The sequence below is a fragment of the Quercus robur genome, chromosome 10, assembly GCF_932294415.1.
Source record: "Quercus robur chromosome 10, dhQueRobu3.1, whole genome shotgun sequence".
Classification (NCBI taxonomy): domain Eukaryota; kingdom Viridiplantae; phylum Streptophyta; class Magnoliopsida; order Fagales; family Fagaceae; genus Quercus; species Quercus robur.
The window spans coordinates 38,331,984-38,356,670 of record NC_065543.1 but is presented as its reverse complement, the minus strand read 5'-3'; the positions used below and the strand labels follow the sequence as shown (position 1 = coordinate 38,356,670).

Genomic DNA, 24,687 nt, shown 5'->3' with positions numbered 1-24,687 from the left:
ACAATTTACCTTAGTGGCAAGTAATAAGTCATGGAAAAGAGAAATGATATGTTCATGTGAGTTCACTACTCACAAGTCACCATCTGACAAGTTATAGCAAAAATTGTATAAATAGTTTTGGTTTTAGTATTGTTCAAATTTTTAATTTTTAAAATTTAAAACTGAAAAATAAAAAGCAACTACTAAAGAAACAAGAAATTTAAAAAAGGGATTATTTTTATTATTCTTTGGGAAGCAATAAAGGGATTTTTGTTTTAGCAAAAAAAAAAAAGGGATTTTTGTTTGGGTAAAAAGTTTCCACCAATGAGATATCCAGCTGTCCCCACTGGAAGAAAGGACGGTTGATCTCTTATCATCACGAAGCAGTTCAGTTGACCATACTACCGATAGGTCAAACAACCAAACCCTGCAAAAACTTCAAACTCAAACCCCTTCCTTTCAATTCTCAAACACCTCCAAGATCCGAAATTGATTCGATTTTCGAGCACCCAATGGCCCCAAATGCAAGGCCCAGAAGCATTCTTGAATCTCTTGGGGAAGAGATAATCAGAATCATAACACCAGTCTCACTCTGCATGTTATTGGTGGTGATTTTGGTCTCTGTTCTCAACACAGATTCTTCATCTTCTTATTCAGCATCAGCCACCTCCATAGCCACCATAGCGTACAGTGAGAGCAGCTCAGACTCATCCTGGGACAAATTCTTAGGTGCCCTTTTGAACTCCCTTGTGTTTGTGGCTGTTGTCACTTTGGTCACGTTTCTTTTGGTGCTCCTTTTCTACTTTAGATGCACTAAGTTCCTGAAATACTACATGGGTTTCTCTTCTTTTGTTGTTTTGGGATTCATGGGCGGTGAAATTGCAGTATTTCTGATAGAGAAATATAGTATTCCCATTGATTGTATCACATTTCTGGTGGTTTTGTTTAATTTTGCTGTCGTGGGTGTTTTGGCTGTCTTCATGACAAAAATTGCAATTATTGTGACACAAGGGTACTTGGTTCTTATTGGAATGTTGGTTGCTTATTGGTTTACTCTGTTGCCTGAATGGACCACTTGGGTGCTATTGGTTGCCATGGCATTGTATGATCTTGCCGCGGTTTTGTTGCCGGTTGGGCCATTAAGACTCTTGGTAGAGCTTGCAATATCAAGGGATGAAGATATCCCAGCTCTGGTTTATGAGGCTAGACCGGTGAATTGTAATGATTCAGGTTCAACAGGTGGAGTACCTCAAAGGAGGGTTTGGAGAGACAGGAGGGGTGAAGATTCAGTTAATGGGTCTAACCACAATTCAAATGGCAATTATGTTTCTGGTGAGAATGTGAATCCTGAGTCAAACTCCACTTTGAATGCCACTGCTGTTCCGGACTCAGATTCAGATTCTAATTCCGTAGTTATTGGCCACACTGACACTAGTTTAGTTAGAGCTGAAGAGGGCCGTGTTCCAGAAAGGGATGCTGAGCTATCCGCGCCTTTAATTGGTGGTAGAATGAATATTCCGCCGCATCAACCAGAAGATGATGCGTCAGGTGAAAGTTTGATGCTAGAGGGAATTGGGTTGGGTTCTTCAGGTGCAATCAAGCTGGGGCTAGGAGACTTCATCTTCTATAGTGTGTTGGTTGGTAGGGCAGCCATGTATGATTTTATGACAGTGTATGCATGTTATCTTGCTATTATAGCTGGTCTAGGTGTCACTTTGATGCTCTTGGCACTATATCAGAAAGCTTTGCCAGCTCTTCCCGTGTCAATAGCATTAGGTGTGTTGTTTTATCTCTTGACTCGGTTCTTACTTGAAGTTTTTGTTGTGCAATGTTCTTTTAACCTCTTAATGTTTTAATACATAAATTATGTTGTCAAAGATTGATACTTGGCTACACAATATATAGCCTCAGAAAGTATGGTGTATGAAATTCATGTTTATTGTTTCAACTTAAATTCTCTCCCCCCAGTTGATTGCTTATAATTTATGTATTTGGTAAACTCAGTTTGGAATCGATGGTAAGTGTTGCCCTAACAAAATTTAATTTCTCGAGCCTGGGATTCTATCATTTGACACTTTATACTTTAAGATTATGGGTTCTGCAATTTAAAGTTAGCAAAGAACTGAATGCTGGTTCCTGGTTAATATATGATATAATATAAGGGGGAAAATGGATAAAATCAATGTTGGTTCCTGGTTAAATAGTGAATATGGGACACAGCTCCCAAGCTGATGGGAAACATGAAATTGGAGTTACTTTGGTAGCTATATAAGCAAAGAGGAGGTGTTTGAAGCATATGATAATCTCAATGTATGACTTCACTGCCATGGATATATTACAGTAAGCATTTTATTTTTCCCATGAAATTTCACAAGTTTCAAAAGAAAGATGCACAGGAAGTTGGGTTTGATCTAATTATAGAATTTTTAGCATGGAAAAGTTGGGACATGGAGTAGGGGTTTGAAGGATATCCCTGTGGTTCCGGCACCTCTTGTGGTGCCTGGACACTAGGGTTTGAACCTCACCAGGCCCCCTCCCTATTTATGCAACAAAAGAAAAGTTGGGACACGGAGTAACAGAAGCATTACAAAATATATGAAAATCTTTGGAAGAAGACTCTTATTTCAAGGGGCAGAAAAGCTTTTTCTTTTTGCTTTTTTTTTGGTGAAGTTTCAGTTGCTTAGAAGCTTTGCTTTGTACTACTGTTGGTATGGGCCTGATGCAATTGGGGTTAAGAGAGGAATTACCTTAAGACCTTGTTATCACTGACTGAATAAATCAGATGTTCTGCCACAGTGATTTTGCCAATGAGATTGACTATTGGTTCTCTATTCCAGCTTCATTCATATTAAAGGTATTGCTTCTTTCATGTTTCTTTTGTATTACCACTTTTGAGCGCAATCAGCATGGTGGAAATTGGAAACATAGATGCACAGTACCTGCACTAAATGGATATGAAGACAATATGGTTTCGTATTTCAAGCTTGTTCTTTACATGTTTGAAATTTTATCTCCAAATATACAACTAAACTATAACCACTTGGATAATCTATGGCATTAATTGCCATATATTAACCATGAAAACTTGGCATCTTATAAATTTCTAGAATATTTTATGATTATGTGGCATGTATGTATTAATAATAATTTACTGCAGAACATAATGTGGCCTCTTGCTTGAGCTAGCTTCCTATAGAATGCAATGATTAGCCTACTTCTTTGTCTGCTTTGCTCGATAGATGTAGTCTTTATAGTTCTTAGTTCTGTTTTGTTCTCATTTTACCTTAGTACACGTCCTGTGTGCATTGGCTTTTTGTATTAGTTTTCCTCTATCAATGAAATTTATTACTTATAAAAAAAATGCAATGATTAGTTTATATCCTTATTTATGTATAACTTTCTGAAGGACAAGGCCCATCGATATACTAAAGCTTTAATTGGAAGAGTGTTGGGGCAAGAGAAATGCACTCACATGGAGTTTTAGTTGAAACAAAGACATCATAAAAATTACAGCCAGATAAAAGGATTTGACTCGATAATCGTAGATCTTATAGAGGAAAAAGTTACATCATCTTATAGAATATAGAAAAGTGAATTCAGCATGTGAATTATCATTCATCTAGTATTGAAAATTTCTTCAGCCGTTATTTGGTTTCTTCATCTTGCGATCTTAACGGGGAAAAATGCTTAAACACCCCCTTGAACTTTCAAGTAGTGGCCATAACACTTCCTGAACTTTAATTTTGGCCAATTTACTCCTTGAACTTTAGATACCTGCCAAATCAATACCTCTGTTATTCTTCTGTTAATAAACTAACTATAAAACTCACATGAGAGGCAAGTGGGAATAAAAACCAAAGTTGAACAGCCTGAACCATTGAGAGAGAGGGAGAAAGTTTGGGCTCAGTTTAGAGAGAAGGGAGATGATCCAACCAGAAGTCCATAACCACCTCGGTATCCCTTCTCTGGTGCCGGAGTTCCGCCGTCGTCTCACTGGCTGTTCACCCTGGTATATTTTTCTCTTTCCCTTTTTTTATTTTTTTTTGCTGCTCTCTGTTTTTCCAGTTCTCCTTGTGCGATTCTTTTTTCTTGGTTTGATAGCTGGTTGTGGTGGATTGGGTAGGCTTGGTTGTGGTAAAATGCCCGTAGTTGGTTGTTTTTCCAATTCACTGCTCTTTGTATGTAAAATGCAATGCTTTTTAAGTATGCTACATAGCTGTTTGATGAAATGCCTGAGAGGGATATGGTCATTAGAGGAGTTGGTTGTTTGGTAGGATTTTAGATGGGTTTGAAATTTCTTGATAATAATTCTAGTTTATTTTGATGCATTTCTAATAACTTAATCTTTTTGAGTATATTATTATGATGAATTTGTTGATGAGAATTTACTTTGGCACCATATGGTTGTGAGCTAATTGGGGGGAGTGCAAGCTGGGCTACTATTATTAACTGTTTACTTGGCTCTTCTATAGTGAATGTGGTATATGTAGTGTAGTTGATGGACTTCTGGTTGGATCATCTCCCCTCTCCCTAAACTGAGCTTAGACTTTCTCCCTCTCTCTCAACGGTTCAGGCTGTTCAGCTTTGGTTTTCATTCCCACGTGCCTCTCACATGAGTTTTACCGTTAGTTTAATAACAGAAGTTACAGAGGTATTGATTTGGCAGGTGTCTAAAGTTCAAGGAGTAAATTGGCCAAAATTAAAGTTCAAGGGGTGTTGTGGCCACTACTTGAAAGTTCAAGGGGTGTCTGAACATTTTTCCCATCTTAATGATAACCTATGGATTGCATTGGGCATGTAGAGGGACTTTGAACCATCATCTACCAGCTTGTGATCTTAATCCAGAATGTATCATTGCAGATACCATTATAATTTAAAAGAAGCATTTTGACAACTTCTTTGATTGAAGAACAAGAACCTTTACATTGTCACTCATTATCATGTATCAATTTGCTGTTAAGCTGAAGACAAGACATGTTTTGGCATTTAAAAATGGATGATATCAAGTTTTTTCTACTCTCATAGACCAACTACAGACTATATGGTCTGAGTATTGAGTTGGATGCTGAAGGTTGTGCATTTTACATGTTGTATGCATTGTAGAGTTACATGTGCTTCTCTTTCATTCATGTTTTATTATGTGCTAGTTTGAATCAAATGATTTGTTACACGGACTCTTCCAAGTGTGTCACCTAACATAAGCCATTAGGATGTCATTCGTCGATGTTAACTGTCAAACACATGATCAACTTCATAAATTATAGCTTAGTGCATTCTTAAATCTAGATGTTTGTTTGTGCCAGACTATCTAGACACAAGTTGATCCTCAAGTAATTTAAGGGTATTAATTGTATTCACGTGTAATTTAGAGGTCTAAAGCTTGGATCAATCTGACAGTTGAAACTCGCCAGAATTTTAAATGTACATATTTCCATAAGACAGGGCTTTCTTGTGCTTCTCTATCTGCAACGAACTAAACACAGTATCATACATTTTCCACGTGATTAGCCTACTGTCTCAATAAGTTTAGCGACAAAAGTGTGGCTTAGATGCACTGGACTTGTTGAGATAATGTCACGTGGCCAAAAATAGACACGTGTAACTATCGTGATGAGTGCAATGCAACTACTATAGGGATACTCAATTTCACACCCAACTAATAAGTTTAGTTATGATTGGTGCATAATAAAAAGTGTCAATGTGGCTTCCCTAATTGGAGAAATTCTCATCCGAGTGTGAAAAGTTTTCTAATCTTGTTGTTTGTATCCACTTATCATAATTATGGCTTCCAAAAATCAAGCTCGTTCATTTAATAGTAATTGGTACATGATGTTAACTTGACGAATGATGAATGGTAGACCAAATTGTTATATAATTGGTTGATGTGGTAATGCCGGTTATGTGTAGAAATATTTAAAGAACTATGTCGATGAGACTCATGAGGGACTGATGTAGGGTAGTACAAATGTGTTCAAAATTCATGTGCAGCAAAGTATGTAATAGGACAAACGTTACAATAGTATACATAGTTGAATAGTACATAAATAATTAATAGGACATAACTTGTCTCAACCGTAGCATTTGTTGGCGTATGTGGTTTGTCGAATGTGTTTGATATGACTAGACTTGATGCAACAGTAACGGATTGATGAAGTGTAATGCAAAAATTTGCATAATTATTCACGTGAAGATTAAGTGAATGTGTTTGATCTGACTAGACTTGGTGAAACAATGATGGGCTGGTGAAGTGCAGTGGAAAATTTTGCGTAATTATTCACATGAAGATTATTTAGGTGAATGTGTTTGATACGACTAGACTTGGTGTAACAATAGTTTTATTATATATATATATATGATAATCTAGTAATTAAACCTTTCCCAAGCATGTAATTAAGGAATTCATCCATTCTGTGGGAGCTAATTGCTTCTACGGAAATTGATTACTTTCCAAAGTGGGTGATAAATAAGGCATTTGCATTTGTTCACGTCCATCCATTCAGCTTGTGAGCCATGCCCACTATTTGTCACCAGAATCAAGAATCTCAATTTTCCTTCTCGTCTTTGGGTTCAGACTTAGCTAGCCATCTCGTTCTTATAGTTGCAAGCCCAATGGCTAGATACGCCTTTTCCATATTGGGCCATAGCAATAACAGTTCATGCATCTTGTGCACAAGTCCGTGAGCCAACAGATTGGGCTAAACTTAAGGCCTGTTTGGTAGAGTATTTTAAACATATATTTTCAGTTTTTAAACAATATTACACGATTTTACACACTTTTTCACCCACACATATTTTTAAAAAAATGCAAACAACATTACTCAATCTACCTATCTACTCTACCAAACGGTCTAGAGAACCCATGAGAAACCCCCCCCCCCCTCTTTAGCTTTTCAATCTCTCAGGCTTCTAAATTTTTAAAGAAATCAAAATGTCATTTCAGCATTAGTGATTAGTCATGAATTTGTCACTGTATATCCCATGTGGTCATTTACCATTTGGACTAACACTCCTCAATGAGTTTAGGGATGCACTCAATTTCACATCCAACTAATTTGTCAAGTTGAGATTAGCGCATAATAAGTTTAGTGTCAATGATGTGAAAGTAATGTAGCTCCCCTCATAAGTTTATAACTAAGCAAGGTATGAAATTGAGTGTAAAATTGGATGTATCTATAGCATTCTTGAGTGCTAATACAAGCTGCTACCTATAGCATTATCTTGACATTGGTTTAACCTTTCTCTGCTCCTCAAAAACAACTTCAATGTGATGTGTGAAATTGAGACCGAATCAATCCATTGAGTACGCTCATAATGGATTCAATCTAGTTCATAATAGAGAGTTGCCTTTCTTGATTTCAAACAAATGATTGCTCCATAACTTTTCATAACTATCTATTTCAAAATCTATAAATATCTATTGTATAACCAATAGGTGAGTCTGCGTGTGGGTGTGGGTGGATAAATGTGAGTTATAGATGAAAAACGGTCTTAATCTCTCTTTACCAACTCTTCGTAGGTTCGTAAGTGGTAGATTTGTATGTCTTGCTTTTAGAGTGTGCCACAAAAGTGCTTTAAAAGCTTTAAAGCTCTTTTAGCAGTAAGAGAGAGAGCTTTAAAGTGTCCGAGAATTAGTTTTCAGTTATAACTCTTTTTAAGCAAAAATTTAGAGCTATAAATACAATGGCTTGACTTACCTCCAATGCTCTTGTGCACGAGAAGAGAGATAGGCATGTCACATGTCCTAAAATGGCCACATATCGGCCTAGTTTCTAATCCAATGCATAAACTTAACTTAAAAAACAATTCACTATTCATGCTTTATAAAATACTATTTTATGTAATTTGCTAATCACAAAATTAAAGAGCTTTTTGAATAAAGCTTTATTATCAAAGCTTTAAAACTCTACATCCTATCCAAATGTACACCAAAAAATAAATTTGCAGCTTTTAGGAGAAGACTCAATAATTCACCTTTTTTTGTTTCATAAATCCAGAATTATAAAGTACTATTCATTGTACTTGGTCACACTTACAAGTCACAACCTTTCCTCTAAAAAAAAAGTCACAACCTTTATATTACAAAAGCTCTACTTTTTAGAATATTGTTAAACGAACACAAAGTAACAATCTAGGAAACAAAACGTGACTAGTCATTAGAGGCAAATTAACAAAGTAACACATATCATATGATATGATTATGGGGTGACCTTAAGGCAGCCATTATTGTGGTCATGACTCATGACACATCTTCTGGAAACAAAACGTGATCATATTTTCAACGGGACCTCCCAAAAAACACAGCTTTTTATTAGCATAATGACAAACGAGTATTTAATTTTCCCTGGACTAGGTCTTGATTCTTGAAGTCTTCCTTTGTACACATCAGGGGAAAGTATAAGTCCTCACAGTCAGGTCCCTATTGGCTTTAAATGCTCAACTAAAGATTTCTACACATGCATATAATGATTATCTTATGAGAAAATATAAGACCATATTCTTTTGTGTCATAACTTTGTCACAATTCTGATTCGACAGATTGTGAGTGATAAAAAAAAGATAATGTATTAATATGAAAGTAACAAACAATCTGTACAGCCTGCTACATAAAATAATTGTAGAAAAGAGTATAGGATAAAGTTTATGGTTACAAAATATAGTAACTCTTATGTTGTTGATGAACGTGTGAAATCTGTCCCTGTTCATCATTGGAATTGTATAACTCTTATTTAGTTGATGAACGTGTACTCTGTCTCTGTTCATCATTGGAAATGTATAGGTATGGCCCTCAAAGCCACCTGCTTTCTCTAGCATTAAATGCCTATTTATTCTTCTAAGCTAAACTCAACCAACTTGTGCATGAATCAAACCCCAGACCAATTCATCACAGAGGAAATGATTGCTGGCGGGTCACGGGTTTTATTTTCTGCAAACTGGTAAGCTAGAGTCAATGCTGCCTGACCCCCAACAAGATAGATGCCTTGCAAGTTGTCTCAACATCGTACAATGACTGTTTTGGTAGATATCAAGTTGATGTAGTTGTGAACCTTCAAAAACATGGGCGGCTCCACTTGAAGCCTAGGGGGTTCAAATGAACTCCCTGAATTGGCCCAAAAAAAAACTATTATATATTATTTAAAATTTTTTTATTTGACCCTTTAAAATAAAAATTTGAACAACCTGAACTCAAATTTTTTTAAAACTCAACTGAAACAAATTTGAATATGATACTCTTAATAATATTTGGGTCTTTTTAAACACACACATAAACCCAATAACAAACTAATTTGATCAAAATCTGGAAAAAATAAAATAAAAAGTCCAACAACAAAAGTAGAAATTTGTCAATCTCAAAGTTAAAAAAAAAAAAAAAACATGTTTGATCTTAAAAAATTTGAAATAAATCAATCAAATAAGAGATTAATGGATGAATAATTGCTTGGCTATGTATATTGAAAGAGATGTAGATCATAAGATTGATAATAAAAATATTGTGCAATGATTTTAAAATATGAAACCTTATGTATTTGGGTTTTTGTGTGTGTGTGTGTGTGTGTTTTTTTTTTGTGTGTGTCATGTCAATATATTCAAGTTCTTTTTTGTTTTAAATTTTCTATAATTTATATTTCTTATTGACCCCCTTAGAAAATAATCCTAGAGCTGCCACTGTTTAAAAAGTATTGTTTTTTTGTTTTATATTTTCTGAGCGAGGTAAATAATATAGAGATATCATATGTGTTTTTACACAGATTCTTACTCTTGAAAATCCATAGAAATTATGTTAGTATAATGGTTAAATGATCCTTAATAGCTTAATTTTTGGAAGGAGCGGTAATTTATTTTAGGATTAGAACAGGTTGTGTTTAGTTCTAATCTATTTTCATTCTACCTCCTATTAAAAAATTGAAAATCTCACACCTTTTGTGATTAAATTCACCAATTTATTTATTTTTTCGTTGAGAAACAAACACACACAAAAGGGAGAGAGAGAGAGAGAGCGAGGTTTTAACACAAAGTCTACAAATGATGGACAAAACTTGTTAATATAGATTTGCCATATTCATGCCTATAACCCCAACTGAAAAACAAGACCATTTTACAAGAATATTCATGCGGGCCTATAATCCCAGTTGAAAAACAAGACCCTTTTACAAGAAAGACAGCACGAGAACTTTTAACTTGACACATTTGATATAATACAAACACAGATACATCATGTATTCATGACATGACTAGGATGAAGAAACATGAAAAGAAAATGCAAAAATTCAATACAATGAAGACTTCACTTTTTGCGAGAACTTTGCAATATTCTTGGTGAGCCATTAAAGAGATCCAAGATATAGTTCTGCAGATCATCCGGAGAATGCCTGATGTACTTCTCACTGATACTGGAAGACTTTCTCCCCATAAAACTCCTATATGCATGGATTACTTTCTGCGAAGCTGAAATTTGTAAATCTTCCCGGAGCTCAGGATCTGGGATAGACCACCCTGTCTGGTTCTTGTATACCTCCTCAAAGGCAATAGTGAAGCCTTTAATTGCCTTTGAAGCTGAACATAACCCTGGACTATCACCATCCTTGAGAAAAGAAAGGACCGAATTCCAAGTGGCTCTCTCATAGCTCATTGCTTGCTGTTTGTACTTAACAATATGCTCTTTGATCCATTCATCACCAAAGAAAAGCCTGAGTTCACCGGACTTAACCTTTCGGACCATGTAATGGAAGTTGTTCATTAAAAAAATATGCTGCAAAACACCATCCTTGTAAAGCTTGGATTTGCTATCGAGGTTGGATTCTAGAGTAGCTGTGATTGACCGAAAGTGGCATGCCATTTGACAATGTGTGATAGAAGAAACGCCGTGTCCATTCTCTGGCCCAACAACTGGATTTGGATCAGCTGCTTCTTGGTCCCTGAGAAGCACATTGAGGGTGTTGCAGTACATGGTAAGGGTCTTGATGTAATTCATGACATACTTAGTGAGGGGGTGTATCCCACCGCCTAAAAAAGGCCTTGTTGATGCATTAGCCGCAATGGCATTTCTAAATTTCAAAAATGTTGCCCTCCCAGAATCACCCAAGCTCCTTAGAAGCTCATGGAACTCAAGCCTAACAGCAGTACCAGCCTCTTCCGAGAATAAAGCATCTATATCCAGAATTGGGCTAAACAGTTCATACATCTTGTGCACAAGTCCGTGAGCCAACGAATTGGGCTAAACTTAAGGCCTGTTTGATAGAGTATTTTAAACATATATTTTTAATTTTTAAGCAACATTACACGATTTTACACATTTTTTCATTCACATATATTTAAAAAAAAAAAAAAAAATGCAAACAACATTCTCAATCTACCTATCTACTCTACCAAATGGTCTAGAGAACCCATGAGAAAACCCACCTCTTTAGCTTTTCAATCTCTCAGACTTCTAAATTTTTAAAGAAATCAAAATGTCATTTCAGCATTAGTGATTAGTCATGAATTTGTCACTGTATATCCCATGTGGTCATTTACCATTTGGACTAACACTCCTCAATGAGTTTAGGGATACACTCAATTTCACATCGTACTAATTTGTCAAGTTGAGATTAGCACATAATAAGTTTAATGTCAATGATGTGAAAGTAATGTAGCTCCCCTCATAAGTTTATAACTAAGCAAGGTATGAAATTAAGTGTAAAATTGGATGTATCTATAGCATTCTTGAATGCTAATACAAGCTGCTACCTATAGCATTATCTTGACATTGGTTTAACCTTTCTCTGCTCCTCAAAAACAACTTCAATGTGATGTGTGAAATTGAGACCGAATCAATCTATTGAGTACGCTCATAATGGATTCAATCTAGTTCATAATAGAGAGTTGCCTTTCTTGATTTCAAACAAATGATTGCTCCATAACTTTTCATAACTATCTATTTCAAAATCTATAAATATCTGTTGTATAACCAATAGGTGAGGTGAGTCTGCGTGTGGGTGTGGGTGGATAAATGTGAGTTATAGATGAAAAACGGTCTTAATCTCTCTTTACCAACTCTTCGTAGGTTCGTAAGTGGTAGATTTGTATGTCTTGCTTTTAGAGTGTGCCACAAAAGTGCTTTAAAAGCTTTAAAGCTCTTTTAGCAGTAAGAGAGAGAGCTCTAAAGTGTCCGAGAATTAGTTTTCAGTTATAACTCTTTTTAAGCAAAAATTCAGAGCTATAAATACAATGGCTTGACTTACCTCCAATGCTGCTGTGCACGAAAAGAGAGATAGGCATGTCACATGTCCTAAAATGGCCACATCTCGGCCCAGTTTCTAATCCAATGCATAAAAACACTATACCAAAACTTAACTTAAAAAACAGTTCACTATTCATGCTTTATAAAGCACTATTTTATGTAATTTGCTAAACACAAAATTAAAAAGCTTTTTGGATAAAGCTTTATTATCAAAGCTTTAAAACTATACATCCTATCCAAATGTACGCCAAAAAATAAATTTGCAGCTTTTAGGAGAAGACTCAATAATTCACCTTTTTTGTTTCATAAATCCAGAATTATAAAGTACTATTTATTGTACTTGGTCACACTTACAAGTCACAACCTTTCCTCTCAAAAAAAAAAGTCACAACCTTTATATTACAAAAGCTCTACTTTCTAGAATATTGTTAAACGAACACAAAGTAAGAGCACTCATAGCAGTGGTGCTATATAGATATGCACCGTAGCTCAAAGCTAAAAAAAAAAAAAAAAATTATTACACTTCTCTCTCCTCTCTCATTAAAATATTTCTATCCTTTTCTCTCTCTCTCTCTCTCTCTCTCTCTCTCTCTACGGCTTCTCTTCCTTCTTCTTTCTTCCTCATTTTTTTTTTCTCTCTAACTCGTCGGCCTCCCTCATCCCTCAGCTCGCCGATCAATTTTTTTTTTCTCTCTAGCTCGCCGGCCTCCCTCATCCCTCAGCTCGCCGGTCATTTTTTTTTTCTCTCTAGCTCTCAACTCGCCGGTCAATTTTTTTTTCTCTCTAGCTCGCCGGCCTCCCTCATCTCCCTCATCCCTCAGCTCGCCGACCAGCTCCCTCACCGCCGACCTGTTCCACCAACTCAGCTTGCCGACCCATGCCAAGTCCCATCGCCGATCTCCCTAAGCCCCATCGCCCAATCCACGCCCCTCTGCCAGCCTCAACGTCACCGGCCCAAGCCCCAAGCCGCCGATCCACGCCTCCGCCCAATCCTCCGATCAAACCCACGCCGCCCAATCCTCCTCACTCCGCCGATCAACACCTCCGCCCAGTCCTCCGATCAGACCCATGCCATTCTCTTTGCTGTGATTGAGTTTGTTTGTTTGTTTGTTTTTTTTTTTTTTTTTTTAAATGCATTTTCATATGGGAATGATGTTTGATTATTTTTTTCTTCTGTGGGTTTGATGGTTGTGGTGGTGGCGATGGTGGTTGTTGTGGCTATGGTTTGGTGGTACGGTGTTTGATTTTTTTTTTTTTTTGGTTGTGTCTACTGGTGGTGGTGGTAGTGGTAGTGGTGGTTGTGGGTGTGGCTGATGGTAGAGGTGGTTGTGGATGGTGCTGGGTTGTTTTTTTTGGGTAGTGAGATATATTATTTTATTGTAGGTGATGTATTATTTTATTGTAGGGATATATTATTTTATTGTGATGTTTATATTATTTTATTGCGTTGATAGTTAAAATAGATCCACTGCTGCAACATATGTGTAGGTATAATAGATAAAGTAACTTTTGGTAGAGCTAAAATGCTAAATTTTTAACAATCTAGGAAACAAAACGTGACTATTCATTAGAGGCAAATTAACAAAGTAACACATATCATATGATATGATTATGGGGTGACCTAGTCATTAAGGCAGCCATTAGTGTGGTCATGACTCATGACACATCTTCTGGAAACAAAACGTGATCATATTTTCAACGTGACCTCCCAAAAAAAACAGCTTTTTACTATTATTTTTTTGGGTAAAAAAAACAGCTTTTTATTAGCATAATGACAAACGTGTATTTAATTTTCCCTGGACTAGGTCTTGATTCTTGAAGTCTTCCTTTGTACACATCAGGGGAAAATATAAGTCCTGGCTTTAAATGCTCAACTAAAGATTTCTAAACATGCATATAATGATTATCTTATGAGAAAATATAAGACCATGCTCTTTTATGTCATAATTTTGTCACAATTTTGATTCGACAGATTGTGAGTGATAAAAAAAAAAAGGTAATGTGTTAATATGAAAGTAACAATCTGTACAATCTGCTACATAAAATAATTTTAGAAAAGAGTATAGGATAGAGTTTATGGTTACAAAATATAGTAACTCTTATGTTCTTGATGAATGTGTGAAGTCTGTCCCTGTTCATCATTGGAATTGTATAACTCTTATTAGTTGATGAACGTGTCCTCTGTCTCTGTTCATCATTGGAAATGTATAGGTATGGCCCTCAAAGCCACCTGCTTTCTCAAGCATTAAATGCCTATTTATTCTTCTAAGCTAAACTCAACGAACTTGTGCATGAATCAAACCCCTGACCAATTCATCACAGAGGAAATGATTGCTGGCGGGTCACGGGTTTTATTTTCTGCAAACTGGTAAGCTAGAGTCAATGCTGCCTGACCCCCAACAAGATAGAGGCCTTGCAAGTTGTCTCAACATCGTACAATGACTGTTTTGGTAGATATCAAGTTGATGTAGTTGTGAACCTTCAAAAACATGGGCGGCTGGTTCAAATGAACCCCTGAATTGGCCCAAAAAAAAACTATTATATATCATTTTAAATTTTTTTATTTGACCCTTCAAAATAAAAATTTGAATACCCTGAACTCAAATTTTTTAAAAACTCAACTGAAACAAACTTGAATATGATACTCTTAATAATATCTGGGTCTTTTTAAACACACACACATAAATCCAATAACAAACTAATTTGATCAAAATCTGGAAAAAATAAAATAAAAAGTCCAACAACAAAAGTAGAAATTTGTCAATCTCAAAGTTTAGAAAAAAAAAAAAAAAAAAAACATGTTAGATCTTAAAAAATTTGAAATAAATCAATCAAATAAGAGATTAGTGGATGAATAATTGCTTGGCTATGTACATTGAAAGAGATGTAGATCATAAGATTGATAATAAAAATATTGTGCAATGATTTTAAAATATGAAACCTTATGTATTTGGGTTTTTGTGTTTTTTTTTGTTTTTTTGTGTGTCATGTCAATATATTCAAGTTCTTTTTTGTTTGAAATTTTCTATAATTTATATTTCTTATTGACCCCCTTAGAAAATAATCCTAGAGCCGCCACTGTTCAAAAAGTACTGTTTTTTTTTTTATATTTTCTGAGCGAGGTAAATAATATAGAGATCTCATATGTGTTTTTACATAGATTTTTATTCTTGAAAATCCATAGAAATTATGTTAGTATAATGGTTAAATGATCCTTAATAGCTTAATTTTTGGAAGGAGCGGTAATTTATTTTAGGATTAGAACAGGATGTGTTCAGTTCTAATCTATTTTCATTCTACCTCCTATTAAAAAATTGAAAATCTCACACCTTTTGTGATTAAATTCACCAATTTATTTATTTATTGGTTGAGAAACAAACACACACAAGAGAGAGAGAGAGAGGTTTTAACACAAAGTCTACAAATGAAGGACAAAACTTGTTAATATAGATTTGCCATATTCATGCCTATAACCCCAACTGAAAAACAAGACCATTTTACAAGAATATTCATGCGGGCCTATAATCCCAGTTGAAAAACAAGACCATTTCAGCACAAGAACTTTTAACTTGACACATTTGATATAATACAAACACAGATACATCATGTATTCATGACATGACTAGGATGAAGAAACATGAAAAGAAAATGCAAAAATTTAATACAATGAAGACTTCACTTTTTGCGAGAACTTTGCAATATTCTTGGCGAGCCATTAAAGAGATCCAAGATATAGTTCTGCAGATCATCCGGAGAATGCCTGATGTACTTCTCACTGATACTGGAAGACTTTCTCCCCATAAAACTCCTATATGCATGGATTACTTTCTGCGAAGCTGAAATTTGTAAATCTTCCCGGAGCTCAGGATCTGGGATAGACCACCCTGTCTGGTTCTTGTATACCTCCTCAAAGGCAATAGTGAAGCCTTTAATTGCCTTTGAAGCTGAACATAACCCTGGACTATCACCATCCTTAAGAAAAGAAAGGACTGAATTCCAAGTGGCCCTCTCATAGCTCATTGCTTGCTGCTTGTACTTAACAATATGCTCTTTGATCCATTCATCACCAAAGAAAAGCCTGAGTTCACCGGACTTAACCTTTCGGACCATGTAATGGAAGTTGTTCATTAAAAAAATATGCTGCAAAACACCATCCTTGTAAAGCTTGGATTTGCTATCGAGGTTGGATTCTAGAGTAGCTGTGATTGACCGAAAGTGGCATGCCATTTGACAATGTGTGATAGAAGAAACGCCGTGTCCATTCTCTGGCCCAACAACTGGATTTGGATCAGCTGCTTCTTGGTCCCTGAGAAGCACATTGAGGGTGTTGCAGTACATGGTAAGGGTCTTGATGTAATTCATGACATACTTAGTGAGGGGGTGTATCCCACCGCCTAAAAAAGGCCTTGTTGATGCATTAGCCGCAATGGCATTTCTAAATTTCAAAAATGTTGCCCTCCCAGAATCACCCAAGCTCCTTAGAAGCTCATGGAACTCAAGCCTAACAGCAGTACCAGCCTCTTCCGAGAATAAAGCATCTATATCCAGAAGATTGTCTGCCACAACTTCATACATGTCAAGTATGCGAAACAACTTCTCCGGTTCATGTGTTCCCATAGCTATGGCCTCGCCAAAATTCAAAAGGTGCGCCAACGAACCCTTTGATATCTCAACAAAGCATAATGGATTAACAAATCCATAGTCTCCCAAAATCTGGTCACAGAGCTGTTTCTCACTTGCAAGATACCGGATGATGATATTCATAGCGCGAACCCATTTTTGGATCTCGTAGTTCAAGCTACTCCACTCCATTTTTAGCACATCCTCGATGCTAAATTTTTTCACTTTTAGAATCACCAAGTACTCCTCTAATGCATCTCTCCGGACGCTAATGAAAGCCTGGCAGAACTCCTGATCATAATTAACACCAAACATAACATTTGCAATGGACTTGAGATGAGGAATTACTTGTGGATGAACCAAATCAAAAATATATTCGTCAGATTCTTTTCCACTACTATTTCTTTGCAGCGCTTCTTCAGATGTTATGTCCTCAACTGAAACAAAGGATTCGTCATAAAAAACATCCAATACACAAGATCGAAAAGACATGTTTTTAGGCTGAAAGTATTGCTTGTGCTTAACTAGAATGTGTATTATCTCTTTCTCAAGCCTTGACATTGCCATCTGCAGATTGCTGTCAGCTCGGTTAAGAAGTTCCTTCTGTTTCCCATTTCCATTCACAGACAAATTTCGTAAACCTTCAATCAATGCTTGAATTTCATCAATAGCTTTCAAAAACTCAGCAGCTTCCAAGGGATCAAACTCATCAGAGTCCCTTAATAATGATTGATTTGACTCCCAACCCCTGATCTTCTCCTCAGCATATTTGAGCTGCTCCTCAACCTCTCTGAATCCTGTACCCCTACTTTCAGTAGTGAGTACAGTCATGGCAGACAAGTGGCTGTCAAGCTGTGAGAGGATTTTCCTCAAATCATCATCAAGGTTTTTATTTGCCCCTAGTGCCTTGACTATGTGCTGAGCTGCAGCAATCACATGTATATCCCCTTCACGGGGAGAAAGTACAGAGCTAAAATCTGCCATGACAACAAAAATGAAGTAACCAAAGAACCAGAGTACCTAACCAAAGCTTCAAACAATCCCCAAACCAGAAGCTACCCTTTTAATCTGAAAGGACTTGAATTACTTGGTATGATGGCAAGTGCCTTCACCAAAAGTGACAAGTCACAAGTTCAAGTCTGGGAATCAGCCTCTCCCAAAAAAAATTGGGGATAAGACTGCTTATCAATTACCTCTCCTAGACCCTGCAAAAATAAGAGCTTTGTGCACTATATACAACCTTTTTTTCGTACAGGCACTAGAAAAGGCATGCATGTCTTCAATTGGATAAGCTAAAGCCCCAACTCAAGTTTGCAAATCTGATAAGAACAGATCAAGGTCCAGTTAACTCAGCCTATGCAAAGCCAAAAGAGAAGGAATACATCAGATTCAGAACATTTCACTTCCAAAAACTCACGACCAAGTTGTGATGTTTTATAAAATGGAATTGGAAGATAAGAGGCTCTATAAAGGAAGCAGTATATTGATTCTGTACAACTAGACTACTGCCTTAAACAACGCCCAAAATTGAAGTAAATTGATAGATACAAAAAACATGGACGAGTACATGATGCAATACATGATCAAGGCTGTAGTATAGCTGAACTTTCCTGGAGCCACAAAGCTCAACAATGGCTTTCAAGAAACCTCTTAAGAACATAATCAGAGACTTGAAATCTACTAAAACTTGCAGTTTACTTTGCTTTTTCTTTTTCTTAAACCATCTCATGCTCTTTGCCGTAATCGAATCAAAGCCTTAAAATTTAGCATGATCAAACAAAAATGACCTCTAGACTATAAGACCCAGACACGGATTTAGACAAACAAACAAATAGAGAAGTTATAACTCAACTAAAAAAGTTTGACCTCCCTGGTGAAGAATAATCACAAACCTTACAATATAAATTCACAGAGAACAACAAGTGAAAATCAAACCTTGGAGTTGAATTCTGAGCAAGAGCAGCTGTAGATTAGGTAACACAGAACAAAACCAACTAGTTCTGGATTGAAACAAAACAAAAAGTAGTGATTAACGCGTTTCCTTTGAGCAAAAAAATGTTGTCTTTTGCCTGAGAAAATGAAAGAAAGTGAAAGAAAATCTGGGTTAGGAAGCAAAATAGAGGGTGAAATGGACAAATGGGAAATCAAAAAGGTTGAAAAACTATGAGAGAAATGAAACTGAAACTTCGTGGGGTTGGAATTTAGGAAGTCTTTGTTGATGTGGGGTAAGCCTTTTTTCTGTTCAACTTGTATCAATAACTTTATCATAAACAATATTGTGTACATCTAAAGGCGTGGTTTTGACTCTTGACTCTTAGTACTTTAACGAACAGGAAACCTTGACATTGCTTGGGGGCCGTAGATTATGTAGGTTGACCTATCAAAGTCCATTCCAACCAAGACATTCATTCATGCGTATTGTAGCTTTTGCACATATTATTATATTTCCTTAAAAATACAAATTAAGCTTTCCCTCCCATTACTGAGACTTTGGCCGTTAAAAACTATAGATTTGGTTGCAGAATAAAACAAACTAAAAACTGTTAAAAGAGTCTTGTCTTTTATTCGACTTAGATCATTGCTTAATTTACTTACCCCTTTTTTTTTTTTTTTTTTTAATTCATTTTTCAAAACACATGATATCATATTATCAATTTTACGTTACATTTCATTAAAATATCATTTCTTTTCTTTACTCATAACAATTACCATACATTCCCTTCCTTCGTTCTTAGGATACACAAATAAATAATAAAAAACTAAATTCAAAATTAACAGTGCTAGTGTAAATTTATACGGTTACTGTAACAACAGTGTATATTATACAACTTTGTATGGACTAATGTTGGTGAATTTTGAACTTGATTAGCTAAAATGCAATACTTTTTCTATTATATAAGCACTTACACGAGTGTTATGAGTGTAACACTTAACTTAGTAAGGTATTGTTTTATGTGTAAATCATGAAATATCTATCAAAATAATTGGTGAATAACTCAAATGATGACATGTGTTGTTAGATATACATGTGTGAGTGAAGTCCCACATCAAATAATAATGAGAAAAATGTGTGTTTAATATCACATAGTTAGGTCCAAACTAATTGGTTTAAGTTTTTGGGTTAAGTAATGTCAGTTGGTGGTAGATTCTATTTAGCTTAATTGGTAAAGTCTTCTATTATTGAGTAAGAGATCTAAAGTTCACTTACACTAAAATCGATTGGTGTTTTAACCTGATGATAAATAGAAATCATCATGAATTTGATTAAAAATTTGAAAATCCCACCAATAAATTATATATTCTTAACACAACATACCAAATTTTGTGTCAATTGAATTTTATTTACTATTTAGTCCATACATAACTTTAAACCATAAAAAATTAAAAACTTAAACTTTAAATATTTGATTGATGACATTGTTATTGATCTCTGATTGTCTTGAAATTATACAAGAATGGAGAATAAAGAATATGATGTAATCCAATGATGGATTTGTCAAAATTCGCATCCAATAAATAAAATTAAGTGGTGTAATATTGTTTAAAATTCTAAACTGATTTGAATGTAAACATTTTCCTGGAAAGAAAGTAGTTTTGAATAGAGCCATACAGCTTGATATTTTACTTTTATACCGAGTATACCAACCCAAAACTGTGTACGATTCTCCGGTTTAATGGTTTGACTGTCATTTCAAAACGGTTTTGATAACTACAGGCATGTATAATTCCTAACTCATTGTAATTTCCACACTTGTTCTAACTTGAAATGAATGAAAATGTCACTGTCTTTTGATGATAGGGGTGTAATTTTCCAATGCATGATATGTAATGCACTTGATGATAATTGACCAGCCTGATGAGACCAAGATTTGATTATTCTTGTGGTTCAATAAAAAAAAATTATTATTGTGGTTGAATAATTTAGGAATGTTCCATGAGATGAATCAATTTTAGGGCCCGTTTGATACGTTTATTTAAATAACCATTTTCAGTTTTTTTGGAAATATGTGTGAGTGAAAAAGTGTGTGGAAATACATGTAATGTTGTTTAAAAACTGAAAACATGTGTTTAAAATGATGTACCAAACAAGACCTAATTTTAAAAAATGATTGTTTGAATTCTTCAAATATAACCTCGTTTATCTTACAAGGAGTAACATGTTTCTCATGAATTTCAGATTTTTTTTTTTTTTAATTAGGGTTTGTTTGAAATTTGCTTATTTTGCTGAAACTGAAATTTTTTTGCTGAATGTACTGTAAATAAAAGTAAAAGTTAGCTAAAATAATATAGTAGGACCTATGAATGTACCAAAAAGTGCAGTGCGGTCCATAAATAATAGCAAAAATAAGGTAAATTGTAAAATAACCTAACTTTTTAATTTTTGCCAAACACACACTTAAGGTCTGTTTGAAATCCGCCACTTATTTTGCTGAAATTGAAATTATTTTGCTGAAAGTACTATAAATAAAGATAAAAATTAACATAAATAGTACAGTGAGGCTTATAAATAATATCAAAAAGTGTAATGGGACCCATAAATAGTAACAAAAATAAGCTAAACAGCAACAAAACTCATAAATAATATCAAAAAGTGTAATGAGACTCATAAATAGTAACAAAAATAAGCTAAATGGTAAAATAAGCTGGCAAAATTAATCATAGCAAGCATACACTTAATTCCTAGATGGCATAGATGACATGTGTGATTTGAGTAATGATATAGATTGACAATTAATTTCCCATTAAAAAAAATAGATTGACAATTAATTTCTAGAAGGCTGATATCATCTTCCCGTGTAAGTTTCTATTTTTTCGAATGTAAATAGGAGTCAAAGTAGTGCAGCTTTCTTAGTTTGTAATTATAAGAAAAATCCACGACATTTTCAAGGTTTTTTAAAAAAAAAAAAAAAAATGCTCATGAAAGATGATGTAATCTTAAATTTCATTTGAATAAAGTTTTTTTTTTTTAATTCCGTTTTCTTGATTTAATTCCAAATTGTAAAACCCTTAATTTTAGGGGTAAGGTTTTATTGGTTGATTAATCATTTTGAGACCCAATTGACCTAGCATTTTTGGGTCATGGTTTTCATAATTACTAACCCTTTATGGTTTATAAGAGTACTATCTTGTAACCCTATGCATATGCATGAATACATTTAAAGATATACAATAAGATACATAATATAATTTATATATATATAATTTAATACTATTATTGATAGTCATTTTTATATTTTGTTAACTCTTTGAAAAATTTTGTAAGGATATTATTAGGTATAAAATGTAAATTGTCTTTTTTTTTTTTTTTAATAATTATTGTGAAGCTTTTTTTTTTAATATGATTCATTTATTCTAGACTCTTTGATTTTTAGACTTAATAACTCACTTGGATGAATGTTTATGATATGGTCCTGCATTTGATTCTAAATTAAGAAATTAAACTCTTTAAGAATAAATTATTTAGGACACATGGCGCAAAATTGGAACTCTAATTTGGAATTTTAATTTTAATTTTTCGAAACTTCACCTATTATTATATACTAACTTGTAACTCCATATATATGCATGGATACACTTAAAATATATAATAAGATGTATAATATAATTCGTATATATTCAATTTAAATACTATTGATTGTCATTTTTATATTTTGTTAACTCTTTAAAAATTTTTGTAAGAATATTATTAAGTATAAAATGTAAATTGTCCATTTAAAAAAAAAATTTATTGTGAAGCACTTTTTTTTTACGATTAATTTATTCTAGACTCTTTGATTTTTTTATTTAATAACTCACTAGAATGAATATTTATGATATGGTCCAACATTTGATTCTAAAATTAAGAAATAAAATTCTTTAAGAATAAATAATTTAGGACACATGGTACAAAATTGAAACTCTAATTTAAAATTCTACTTTAAGTTTCTCTCGGCTTCACATATTATTATTATTATTATTATTATAATTGTACGGCACCGAGCTCCCAAAGCCCATACTGGCCTTGGGCCCAGACCCATCTAGGCCCCGGGCCCAAGCCCATACCGGCCTTGGCGCAGGCCCAGCAGAAAGTTCCAGTTACTTTATACCCTTCTTGAAACTGCCTTAGAGCCAAAAACAAGTTTTGGGTATTAAGTTCCCGGGGTTGACCGGTTAATATTTCCTGGTAGAGCGCATGAGTCAATACTCGGGAAGGTCATGATATGCACGGGAACGTGAGTTGCCGAACATAATCGGTGAAAATGGAGCCAAGTTCCAAGATCATAAATGTTGCACCGCCCTTTCACCTAAACAACCACTTTAACCAGATAATACTAGACCTTCAATAGCACTAACGGTGAACGTAATCATGATCTCCCCACTAACCTTGGCTATAAATAGAGGAAAGTTGGGAGAAGAAGGGGTTCAGAAAAATTGGGAGAGTATTTCAACAGAGGGTTGCTTTGAGTCTCTCTGCCGAGAACGACCCATTGTAGGAAATCCTTAAACCCACTACAAATAAATTGTGAGCCCAAGGGATCTAAGGCCCAGAATTCTTGTACTTGGTTCTTACAATTGGCGCCCACCGTGGGGCCATCCTACGAAGCTGTGGTTCGAGTGAGACTCAAGCAAAGAAGATGTCTGAGGAGCGTTCAAGAGGGCACGTTCCGAGCAATTCCGCAGGATCTTCTCGGGGATCGACGTGGAGGGAGAGAAGGCAGAAACGGCTGGAGGATAGGGAGCATTCAAGAGGAGAGGAAAGGTCCGGATTGGGAGAAGGATCGGCCCAAACGCACCGGACGATTTCAAACGTCTCAGCACATCGGCAACGTGATGATAGAGACCGGGAGATGGAGCGGTTGCGCAGATTGGTAATGGACTTGGAGCTGGAGGCAAGGGGTCGGCGCCACGAAAGGAACCACAACCCCCAACCCAGGAGGGACCGTGGCGAGGAAGGTTCCAGCCGATCTGTTACACAACAACACCGAGACCGATCCCATTCTCAAGAGTCCCGTCGTCACTCCCGGGATATTCGTCGTAGACGGGACCGTTCCCGGTCTCATGGATATGATAACCAAGGGTCAGAGTCGCCAGAGGAGCGGCAGCACCACAACGCCGCGATGGACGCCATGAGTAGGGCCTTGCGGATGGCGGCCCGGTCTCCATTCTCTGATGAGATTGAACGGGCACCAATGCCGAGCAGATTCACGCGCCCACCATTCAATTCCTATGAGGGGAGGACAGACCCCGTGGAGCATGTCAGTCATTACATCCACATGATGTCGTTGCATGCGCACAACGATGCATTGATGTGTAAAGTATTCCCCTCTAGTCTCGGCTCTACCGCACTGAGATGGTTCAATGGGTTGCGGAAAGGTTCTATACACAGCTTCGCCGAGCTGATTCAGGAGTTCGGCAGCAGGTTCGTAACATGCAGCCGAGTGCAACAACCGGTCGACGCGTTGCTTTCCATGAAAATGAGGGTCGGGGAAACCCTTCGGAGTTATGCCAGCCGATACTGGGAACTCTACAATGAGATAGGTGGGGGAAACGAGAAAATTGCGGCTAGCACCTTCAGGATGGGGCTCCCCGAGGATTCTGAACTACGGGAGTCGCTGACAAGAAGACCCCCGGAGGACATGAGGCAACTGATGAGACGCATAGAGGAGTACAAACGCCTGGAGGATGACCGGCTGCAAAGCAGGGGGAAAGCCCCTTTTACGGGGAGATCTCGGCAAAGCATCTTGCCGCCAAAGCCGAGAAGGGACTTCAGAATGCAGGAACCAGAGGTGCAGATCGAAGGGGTTAATGTGTTGTTTAAAGAGCCCGTGCACAAGATACTGGAACGGATAAGGAACGAGCCATTCTTCAGATGGCCGAACAAAATGGGGGGC

General features: G+C 35.9%; 3 protein-coding genes across 3 annotated transcripts; 1 reads left to right on the top strand and 2 right to left on the bottom strand.

The window, feature by feature from the left end:
• The first annotated feature begins 325 nt into the window (after positions 1–325).
• On the top strand, positions 326–1,927 carry LOC126702260 (presenilin-like protein At2g29900). Its single transcript, XM_050400933.1, has one exon. The coding sequence runs from the start codon at positions 492–494 to the stop codon at positions 1,833–1,835; it is 1,344 nt and encodes a 447-aa protein (XP_050256890.1). The 5' UTR covers positions 326–491; the 3' UTR covers positions 1,836–1,927.
• An 8,334-nt stretch (positions 1,928–10,261) lies between these two features.
• LOC126704127 (exocyst complex component EXO70E2-like) lies at positions 10,262–11,158 on the bottom strand. The gene has a single exon (XM_050403158.1). The coding sequence runs from the start codon at positions 11,156–11,158 to the stop codon at positions 10,262–10,264; it is 897 nt and encodes a 298-aa protein (XP_050259115.1).
• A 4,457-nt stretch (positions 11,159–15,615) lies between these two features.
• Positions 15,616–19,115, bottom strand: LOC126701867 (exocyst complex component EXO70E2-like). Its single transcript, XM_050400291.1, has 2 exons — positions 18,752–19,115; positions 15,616–18,170 (listed from the first exon to the last, which is right to left on the bottom strand). The coding sequence occupies exon 2, from the start codon at positions 17,798–17,800 to the stop codon at positions 15,872–15,874; it is 1,929 nt and encodes a 642-aa protein (XP_050256248.1). The 5' UTR covers positions 17,801–18,170; positions 18,752–19,115; the 3' UTR covers positions 15,616–15,871.
• Positions 19,116–24,687: the final 5,572 nt, after the last annotated feature.

Bases quoted from the DNA above. Each gene is read 5' to 3' on its own strand.
- LOC126704127 (XM_050403158.1), bottom strand. From the start codon at position 11,158: ATGTATGAACTGTTTAGCCCAATTCTGGATATAGATGCTTTATTCTCG.
- LOC126701867 (XM_050400291.1), bottom strand. From the start codon at position 17,800: ATGGCAGATTTTAGCTCTGTACTTTCTCCCCGTGAAGGGGATATACAT.
- LOC126702260 (XM_050400933.1), top strand. From the start codon at position 492: ATGGCCCCAAATGCAAGGCCCAGAAGCATTCTTGAATCTCTTGGGGAA.